The 11,393-nt window shown below is 28.3% G+C and overlaps 1 protein-coding gene across 1 annotated transcript; it reads left to right on the top strand.

The window, feature by feature from the left end:
* Window positions 1-3,307: 3,307 nt before the first annotated feature.
* On the top strand, window positions 3,308-5,864 carry LOC100571883. Its single transcript, XM_003247975.4, has 6 exons — window positions 3,308-3,706; window positions 3,783-3,931; window positions 4,029-4,206; window positions 4,811-5,173; window positions 5,235-5,481; window positions 5,540-5,864. Exons 1-6 carry the CDS (start codon window positions 3,658-3,660, stop codon window positions 5,634-5,636), a joined length of 1,083 nt encoding a protein of 360 aa, XP_003248023.1. The 5' UTR covers window positions 3,308-3,657; the 3' UTR covers window positions 5,637-5,864.
* Window positions 5,865-11,393: the final 5,529 nt, after the last annotated feature.

The following is an 11,393-nucleotide window of genomic DNA, read 5'->3' as shown; positions in this document are numbered from 1 at the left end:
TAAGTCAAATTTTTTTTAAATACTATAGACTATAATATAATATTATGTCTTATACCTAGACTGACATACCGTCTCCGCTCAGAATCGTTTTTCTTATACAATGATATTATATCATTGAATTAAAATTTAATACCATCCATTATACAGTAACCCACTTGTAACCTACTGTACAGCAAAGCGAAATCCACTTACCCACCTTTTTTTTTTTTTTTTTTATTATATTTAAATTGTATCAGCAAATTAATGCTCTGACAAGTTTTATAACAACACATTTTAATATTTAATAATAGTGTAGCGAGTGACATTTATGTAATAAGTGGTTTGATAATTAAGTATACAAAACAATCGAGATTATACAATACAATATAGCAGAGGGAATAATATAATGAAATACCTTGTTAATTTAATTATCGTAATATCCATTTAATTGTTATTATTTTATAATAGACACAACTTAAGTTGAATATCTTAAATGTGTGTTCATAAATTCTTAAATATGTTTTGCCGTATAATTTCTTTTTGTTTATTTTAAGAGGACGCTAACTCATGCATTTGTTGTCTCCGTCTTACACACGTACGATATAGCAAATTTTCCGTTCACTAGTTTCAATAGTGTGTTGTTAGTTTTAATATTAGAGTTAATTGACCTATTATCATACTTTTAGGTAAAAATATTATCTGTGCTTAAGCGTTAGCGATTTTTCAATATTTTAATTTTCAAGTAAGATATGTGGATGTGAAATATCAAAAATTAAAAATGCTCATATCTCGCTTGAAAATTGAAATATCGAATAAAAGCCAACGCTTATGCACAGATAATGTTATTATCTAAAAATGTTTTAATAGGTATAATATAAAATAATATAAAAAATAACAGCATACTATTGAAACCAGTGAACAGAAATTTGCTATGTCTCAAGTGTGTAAGACGGACACAACACATGCATTAGTCATGCATTAGTGATGCATTAGTCCTCTTAATATTTATTTAATTTGCTCAAAGTTCATACGATCAATGAAAATTTATATTTTTTTTCAGAATGGGGGCATATTTAAAAGAGCCCAGGACGGCATAGTTGCTCGAAATCCGGCCCTACGCTCGTTATGTTACTGTATGTAGGTATATGAGTATATTATGAAAATACGTTACGTTCGCAGTGTGCTCAGACAACCGAACTTCGCCAACTCCAGCGACACAGCGTTCCTCGGCGCCCAGCAGCTGCCTATACGAGCTGGCGAGTTTCTGAAAGCTTACGCCGCCGGCCACCACGTTAACCGATCTCCTGCGGACCATTGCGTCGCCAACGAGTTTCGGGACGGTTCGAGCAGGTGCATCAATGACTGGGCCGTTCTGCGTCTATTCTGGTCCGGCCCGAGTCGTTTCACTGAGGCCACCGCTGCCACCACCATGCACTGTCATACAAAATCGGATATGACGACAATATAGACGATTCTGTCAGAGGAGAGCTCAAATATTATCATTTATCGGGGGGAGATAATCGCCTGCAGTGGCGTGGCGAACGGTAATTTCAGAGGCAATTGTCTGAGATTTTTCTTAAATAGAGGGGTGGGTGGTAGCCGGTGGGTCCCCTAGTAAATGTAATATGATATTCTTAATAGGTAATCAATAACGATCTGAAATATAATTAGTTATATTATATTAATACATTATTATGCATTAATACTTGGGATATTTGTAACTTGCCTCTGGAAAATTTTTAGTTCGCCATGCAACTGATCGCCTGTCCGCCGGCCGTACAAGGGTCTTCGTCTTCCAAAAAAAACTTATATAAGTGTCCCGATATGTCGGCCGCATCGTACAGTGCGATCGAATTAAAAAAACCAGAGTCGTCTTGCTATTGTGTAATAAATAAACTTATAAACACCAAATACCTATCCATGGTAATTGCCGTCGTGTCGTTGTTAAGTCTTCGTTGATCAATTATTGCCACAAACAAATTAAATGGTGAATTCTCACTCTCACAGACACGTAGCTAAGTGGTGGCCTTGGGGGCATATTTTCAGGCCACCCCATTGTATTGTTGAAATACCCAAGGCTCAAATAATTTAGTAAAAACAGTTAAACCTTATTAAAAAATGTTTATTTTAATATTTGTTTAATTACATATAATTATCTTGAGCGCTGTGTTATCATACGACGATTACAAATATGAATGTACCTAACAAGTTGTAATTATAGTATATTGTAGTTCTATCAATCCAACTGTTAGGGTCACTTAGGGAAGTAACTGGAGAGGGTCACTGTGTTAGTCCCCTTATAGGTCTTTCTACCTAAAGCTTATTTTTAAAAGAGGACATACATTGGTGATTGGTTATTTACTAAAAAATGGTCTGCCATCATTTGTCATAAAATGAAACATTTCACCTTAATAGCAATAAGCAAAGTCTTTTTTATGACAGTAAATTCGATCATTTAAAAGTTAAAACTCTGTTAAACCTAAATTCGTTATTATTTATAATTTTTATTAGTTGACAATGTAAAACGATGCGTTAATTAATTCTATATGTTGTATATGTTGTATATCAACGGATATATATCCTTTTACAAATTATATAAAGAAAACATATCAGATAAAAATTAAATTAGTGTAGTAAAACCTAACAAAAACAGATAAAATAATATAAAAATTACTGAAATAAAAGTAATAATTAATATATAAAATTATAGATACATTATAAACATTTTTTTTTTCCATATTTATCAATCAATATTTTTTAATAATAACATGTTAAATAACAACAAATAACTACACAATTATTATTTATCTTGTAGTATTCTCAATTCTCATACAAATCGATGTGTCACACAATTTTTTTTATAGTCGGTGATTTGAGCGTGAAAACGCGCGACAAGCTCAAAAATTACGTGACACCTCGATCGTATGAGAATTTTACAAAAAATACTACTTGAGCATTTATTTTTGCATTTAAGATAATGTTCTAAAAATGAGTTGAATAAACCCAGATTTTGAAGAATATGGAAAAAAATTTTCAAAAAAATCTATAATAATATAGGTACTGGTTACCTCATCCATTTCAGAAACACCCTATAACTATAGAATTTTATTCTCAGTTTTCAGTTATCATCACGAATTAAGATAGGTGTACAGGGTATATCTGAATTCGTGGTTCTCAGTCTCTCACGTCGCTATTAGTAATAATTACAAATTACAATTTAATACGTCTTGTCTATGGGCCTCAGTGCAATACTACTGGCGCTAATCAAATGTACGTTGTCTGCGTACTGCGTAGTAGCACACTACACAACCAGGGGTTGACTCTGATCCCTGTGGTCGGTGGGCGGGAGGGCTATCGCTTTAATCTCTTTCCAGTGATTTCTATGACTATCTGCGCTATGTCGAGGATCGAGATCTCGCCAAAATCTGTTCCTCGTTTGTATTTATATAATATAATATAGCATAATATTTTACCGTATTTATTATCGAGTTCTTCGTGTCGTGGCTATATAGTTGTTGTGTTTTAGTACTCTCAGTACTTTGCATTAAGTCCCAAGTCCCTGTGATGTGATACCGTAACGCGCTGTTAGTAATAACATCATCTACCAATGCGATTGTCGTTTCGTAGACCGTTTTCAAAACGTATCGAAATGTTTATGTAATTGCTCATTCGACAACCATGAACTACTGTTTTATTTTGTTGATAGCAGTAATAGGTCATCAGCCAGGCAAGAATGTTAAATATTACTTATACCTAAATACTATTCACTTGAATATTTTCTCAACTTACATTCGTTACTACAGGTAATGTCAAGACCGACTGTATAGACAACAATGGTCGAACTGTTCAGGACGGAAAGACGTACATACCGGGCCCGGAAATCTGCACTCGGTGTGTGTGTGACAATTCTGTAGCTAAATGGTGTCACCCTGTGCTCTGTACAGCTCCACAGGTACTTTTTACTTTTTTAACTTATAAATTATACATAGTAATTTGTAAAATTAGTTAAATGACACACAAATAATTAAAACAATTTTATTTAATTTTAGGATTGCAAGTCTTATACAACTGTTGGAAATATATGCTGTGAATTCAATTGCTTAGATGAAACTCTCAAAGGCGATAATATTAATGCCAGATCAATTGCCAGCACTGTCACGGCATTTTTATTTTTCATATTAATTGTTTTCCTCATCAACCGGTTACATAAAAGAAATATAATGTCAAGTAAGAGTAAATTCGTATTATTTATATTATAGCATTGACATTTTTATTTTAATATGTTTAACTTTTTTAAAATCTTAATTTGATGTAATTAATAATATAATATTACCTATAATTTTTATACCAAATCAATGTTCAAGAAGCATGCCATTTATTAAACAACGTTTTGCCTATAATTAATATTGTATATTTGTGTATTATTCAGTAAAATTAAATTAAAATGTTTAAAGGAAGTATACCTATTACTGAATAATTGTGAAGAAACTACTGTAGAAGTTGTTTTCAAGTCTAGATCTATAACTTATTAGTTAGATATTACATAATATTATGTATAATATACTCTGTTCCAAAAGAGAATTTACTGGACGGCAACCGGTTTTTGTCTGGTGGTGCACATCTCTTACATAATGATATGGGTAACAACTTTCCGAAGGAGAAAATAGTACATGGAAATGGTATTCTCTTTTGAAACAGAGTTTGTAGTTTATAACCTTTATAGTTGTATACTTGTATGCGATCATTTAAACCGTACAAAAATTAACTTACTATAGTTACCTTAAAAAATGAAACCTCTGTATGTTTTAAAACAAATTGTATTGAAATATAGATGGAGAAGTATTTACTGATCCAAACTCACTTCAAATGGGCGAAGGTGTACGTGGAATTGGGTTCATTAGTGGGTATATGAATTTACCTAGGCCTGATTTATACTATGGTGATCATGCAACTCTACATATACCCTTATGGAAGACATACTATCCACGTGGTGATGCACCGCCTCCATATGATGAAGCTATCGCATTACCTCACCAAATAGTACCCCAACAATTAAATGCACTAGTAGATGAAGTTACAGCTTACCATAGAACCATACCTTTTAACATGACTGAAATTGAACAAAATGTTCAGCCACATACATCTTGTGACCCTGAGACTGAACCAACTACCAACCAGCAGTTTTTAGAAGACAGTAATAAATTAAAATATTTTATACTTGTTTCTATCACCTACTAAGTAACTGATTATTTCAGATCAAACGAATAATGATAAATACCAGTGTCATGATAAAATGCCTACAATTTCTAACAATGATTTCCGAGAAGAATGTGAAAATTGTAAGCACGATCAAGAACTTGCTGAAGGGTATGATGATATTTTCCCTGAACCAGAAACAATGACGCTAGAACGAAGACCACAATTGTTAACTCATGAACATGCTGCAGTTGGTATTGAATCACGTTCATCAATGACCCTACCAGATAATGGAAGACTACGAAGGTACTTAAATTTATATTTTATCATTTAGTTACTATTTATACTATAAAAAATTACGTAGGCCTCATGTTGGGAACTTGAAAGATAAATACAGAGACGGATGGTTCAAAGAAACTAGTTTAAAAGAAAATACAACTTCTGATGATGATCAGCCATAACAGAAAAGAATTATCATTGTTTGGTATAATACTTTATTATTATGGGTAAGTATAAAATTGGTTAAGTACTATGCACTTAGCACCAATTTAATTATTGACTATTATTTATGTCAGTTTAAAAAAATGTTTTTATTTTATATAACTAATTAGTACTCAAAATCTTATTTCTTCATGGCAAAATATTCCATACATAACATTTTGCATATAATAATAATACTTATCATGATAAACATATTAGATTATTATTTATTATAAACATATACTTGATTTCAATTTTATCTTATATTGTAATAAGTAAGAACTAATAAGTGTATCATTTTATAATTTCTTGATTTTCTGGCTTTTAATGCAAACATTTTTTTTCTCAATATATTAATATTGATATATTAATTTAAAGTACCAAAGATTTATATTTTATAATTTATAAGATCTCAGCTAAATTAATTATTTTATTTTTTTAAATTGTATTAATTATTAGTTGTTTTTAGTTTGTATACTTTTCTGTGATAAATAGTTATTTTAGGTAGCTTCTAGTTAAATTGTATTATTGTGCCATATAAGTATGGTATCATACATTTTTCTATGTATATTGTAACTTATCCGTACCACAATTTATTCTACAGAATTTAAATAAAATTAGAATAATATTTACTATACCTATCGTCGCCAACATATAAAAAATGTTCAATTGATTTTTAACAGTTTTTGGTAAACTTAAGTATATTAACAATTTTATCTATAAGAGTACTAATTTCACCTAATGTTTTAATTTATAAATAAGTATTTAGTAAATTGTATTTTAAGATAGTTTATTGTAACTTAAGTACCAAAAACTGTATAAACAAAAAAATACCACTTTTTATAAGATTCATCTTTGTTTAACTAATTTGATTCAAATAGTTTAAATTATACATTCTAATCAAGTTGATATTCAAATAATTTTTGTAAGAATTTTCATTGATTGTTAGAACAGTATATTATAATTTATTGTTTTTGTGGAATGGACAATAATATATTGATATATTCTTTATTATTTAATATTTAATGAACAAACAAATAGGTACTTGTAAGTTGTGCATAATTAAAATGATATAATATTTATTCTACTTATAAGTAATATTTTTTTTTTATTGGTTTTCACGACCAATGTTTACAATTATAAATTATCCTAGGTAGTATTTCTCGAAAAAAAAATGGTCCCTATTATTTAAATAACCCAGTGTTAAATTTCTAATGTATAGTTCCTATTGTTCTTCAAAACCTCTTTTTCTTAACTAATAATGAACTAAATAATTCAGCTACCTAAATATATTTATGCTATGTAAAATATCCATTCATATTTAAATTTGTGTATTGTTAATATTTATGTCCAGGTAAATCTTAAAAGATAAAATCTCCAGATTGTGTTATTTTCTCTATCTTGAGTAATTATTACTGAATACTTGATCATATTAATTGTTATGATTTTATTAAGTAAATTTATACTTTCAATGTTGTAATGAATGTTTCATACCTACTACAGAAGAAAATATCAAAATTACTAATCCAACCTACAAAAACCTTACATAAATGTATGAGTAAATGTGATAAAAAACTTAGTCACTACTCACTAGTAGTATCATAGATACCACCATCCACACATTTTTGTTTGTTACAACACTGCCCCCAAATTTTTAATTTTTTTATAAACTTCTATTAACTAAGTTTTGATTATAATATTTTGTGTAATGTGTCTGATCACGTTTAGTGCTAATTTTATTTGACCTTAATGCTTCAATGATAAACCCTAAACTTTGACCTGAGTTTTATATGGTTTATGTAGATATGTACTATTAATGAAATCATAAACTCCATTTTTCATTTTAAATACCTATTGAATTTTATATACCCTTGAAATAAAGTGTAGCTACTAAGTAAATACATTTTTATTGTTATATATTTACTATATTTACTAATCTAAGTACCTATTATATAAATTATTTTTAGATTAAGAGGATTAACTATTCAATTAATTATATGTATTTTTTAGTTAAAAAATATTTGAGTTTTTAGTTATTACTAGGCTTAGGGAATAATAGCTTCTAATATATTAATTTTTATTTGGATTGTTAAAAGAACAGGGGGGGGGGGGTAAATAAAAATGCTATTTTAAGATACACGGAATCTAAATCCAAAATTGTATTTTACATATTTTAAAGTTTTTGCATATTAGAGCATATTTACCCACTAAATAGTTTTTTAGTGCTTTTTTTTATTTAACTATACTACAAAAGCAGAAACAAATTTCTTATATGTGTAATCATGTATTGTATAAATATTGTATGTTTTTCCACTCAATATTCTTCGCGCTCCTTGCCTCTGAAATATTTCTTTATAGTTTATATTAAACTAATATATGATTTTACTGTTATTAAAAGATGGCATTGCTATGGAAACAATTTATCTGTACAAAAAGAAAAAAAATTAATAATGCATATAAAAATAAATTACAAATTTCAATAGTTCCGTCAATTTTGTTTTTTTAGTACATAATAATGTTATATGGTGTTTTTTTGGTACATATCTACATGAATTTTTTTGAATTTTTTAGAGCTATCAGTTCCTAAGCCTAGTTATTATGTTTATTTAAAAATAATTTTCTTTTTTCTGTTAATGTATTTTATGCAAGTAATGTAATTTTAATTGTAAAATATTTATGTTTAGTAACGACTAAAGCTTAAACTAAAGTACTGGAAATAAATATGTGCTGTAATTCAACAGTGTCTGACATTTTGTCAAATTTTATTAAAAATGTAATTATTGTACTTCCAAAGTTATTGATTGATAAATGCATTTAAGCATTGTTGTTTGTTACAATATGTAATGTTACGAATATAAGCCTGTTATTTATATCAATACAACTAATAACTTATCCCCATTAATTATTGTTAAATGTTAAACATTCTTTTTATCTCTTTTTGAGTTTTTCTTTATGCAAAAATAAAATAAGACAGTGTAATTGTATAAAGTTTGTTCCAAAAGTTCACATATCACCTCAAATGACCCCCGTGGAAAATCAATATATCTAAATGTGTTTTTTTCAATATTTATCTCAAAGAAAGATATGTAGGTACCTATGTCATTAAATTGGAGTTTTTTTATAGATAACTGGAGAAATCCATAGTAAAATCTATTGATATTTTGCTGTATCATAATTCATAAATATATTTATGGTGATACGTCATGGTGTACCTTAGGGATACACTTAATATTTACTAGCATTGGAGCATAATATAATCAATATATATGTGTCAAATAAACGTTTCTTACCATTATTCACATAAAACCCCTTAGGTTTGCTCGAAGTATTTAAAACAATATAATATTATTAATCATTATATTTTATATACATTATACACCTCATATATTTTATTAGTTTATTTACAATTTACACCTATTTTAGTGTAGTTATTATACCTAGATATAGGTATTAAATATTTTGCAGTTATATATATTACCGTAATTATTATTCTTGATACCTAATTATATAATATAATTATAGTAATTATACACTTTAAATTTGAATAGTAAAAATTTGTTGTTATCAAGACTCACAGTATCATGTAGAAAATGTTAGACTTGGAATTTTACAATGCTAGTTGGTATTATAGTAGGTATACCTACTGTAAATTTAATGTACTTAAGTACCTACCGTATATCTTTATGTTAACTCTAAAAACCAGTAGGTAATCCACCTTTTTATTTACCTAACGATTCATAAAAAAAAAAAAATATATTTTTATAAAATATGTTTGTGTTTCTAATATAGTATCTACCTAGATAACATCTATATAATATCACCTTAATCAATAACTAAATTAATAAATAAAAATAATAATTGAAATAATATCTTTTATTTTAGATTCTGAGTGGAACGATGAATGTATTGATTTTACAATGATGTGTGTTTTTTTTAAAATTTTTTTTTGTGTCTGTCATCACCTTTTAGGACAGTAAAAGTGCTTGGATTTTCTTCAACAGTACCTTTTCTGATAGGAAACTGAATCTACTTTTGGGGGGGGGGGGGGGGGTCAAAAGTAAAAATTTCCCAATAGTTTTCAAAAGCGCCGTGAAAAACAAAAGAAAAATTAAGGAAAAACGGGAATTTTTACGCAAAATCTGTTTTCGAGAAAATTGATTTTGGTTTTTGGTGTAACTTTAAAACGAATGACTGTAGATACATGAAATTTTCACTGGTTGTTTATATTTCCATTTTCTATACATGATACAATTTTCAAAATATTTTGATTTGTTTTGAGCTGTTTACGGACAATTTCAGTTTCCAATTTAATTAGTTTTTTTTTCTATGAATTTCAATAAAACTTTATTTGTTGAGTAAAAATACTTGAAAATTTAATACAAGGCTCTTACTATATTGTTACAATGAGATTTGAAAAATATTAAAAATCCTTAGTCACAGTTTTTTTTTATTAGCATTTAAAGTTCAAAAATTGACAAAATTTATCAAATTTAAAATTGAATAATTATTTTGTAGTTAAAAATTTATAAAATGTTCAACTTTTATATTTAAGGATTGAAAATTTAAAACAAGATTTCACGTAAATATTTAATTCTGTTACCAAAATTCTAAGGAATACATAAGCACAGTTTATTTTTATAGTCATTTTAAGTTCAAATTTGGACGAAATTACATATTAAAAAATCTGGAATAACTATTTTAGTTATTTTTTTGTGATCGTATAATATTACTTGTGGGTACTGGAAACTTCTAAAGTATACTATTATATATCTATGATAGTACCACGGTTTGTTGTTGATGTATAACGCGTTACCTAATGGATATTGTGATATGATTAATTTGGAATTTATTATTGATACCTATTATAGGTCAATTTTTTTTTTATACTATAGATAAGTATACCTATAATAGGTATGTCTAATACCTAGACTGACAAACCGTCTCCGCTCATCAGAATCGTTTTTCTTATACAGTGATATTATATCATTGAATTCAAATTTAATACTATCCATTATATACATTATACAGTGACCCACTTGTAACCTATTGTACAGCAGAGTGACATACACTTACCCACCTTTTTATAATTTAATTTCAAAATTATAAACTATTTTGGTTATTGTCATATCACATTTTAATGGACAAATTGTTTCTAACATGTAACTTTTTGATATACGACATTGTATTATATTATATTATATTAATCTATGGATTCATCATACCTATTGACGTAATAATATAATAAGTAATAACTATCATTTATATTCTATGGCAATTGTCATTTGTCAAAGTGGTTGCAGAAGATAAAGTTGATTAAAAATTGTAAAATTTCAATAAGCACACATGAACATATAGGCACAATTTCAACTTTTGACTTGGGGGGGGGGCTGAATATATTAAAGGCAAGCAGACCATTGAAATATAGCATATTAAAATTATATGTCCTAGGTTTTGGGGAGGGCTTAGCACCCCCCCCCCCCCTATTTGCGCCTATGCACATGAACAAAAAACTTACTGCATTTCGTACGGTTTAATTTTTCATAAATCACAATATTTTCAGTTCTTTATATGATGGAGCGTTTCCACCTGATGGCTAATACAAAGAGTTGATGTTTAAAGTAGGTAAGTTTGTTTTCATATTCTTTTCGGGCTTAAATTTTCTTTTTAGACTTAAAATTAATATTTAATGTCCTGAAAAATGTGCTATCCGGGTGTTATAGGCGCACATTTTAGTTCCG

Source organism: Acyrthosiphon pisum, chromosome A2 (assembly GCF_005508785.2).
Source record: "Acyrthosiphon pisum isolate AL4f chromosome A2, pea_aphid_22Mar2018_4r6ur, whole genome shotgun sequence".
NCBI lineage: Eukaryota > Metazoa > Arthropoda > Insecta > Hemiptera > Aphididae > Acyrthosiphon > Acyrthosiphon pisum.
This window is presented reverse-complemented; position numbering and strand designations above follow the sequence as displayed.

Excerpts from the sequence above, each read along its gene's own strand:
- LOC100571883 (XM_003247975.4), top strand. The coding sequence starts at position 3,658 with ATGAACTACTGTTTTATTTTGTTGATAGCAGTAATAGGTCATCAGCCA. Across the intron at positions 5,174-5,234 it reads CCAGCAGTTTTTAGAAGACA|ATCAAACGAATAATGATAAA; the intron begins GTAATAAATTAA and ends TGATTATTTCAG. Across the intron at positions 5,482-5,539 it reads GATAATGGAAGACTACGAAG|GCCTCATGTTGGGAACTTGA; the intron begins GTACTTAAATTT and ends AAAATTACGTAG.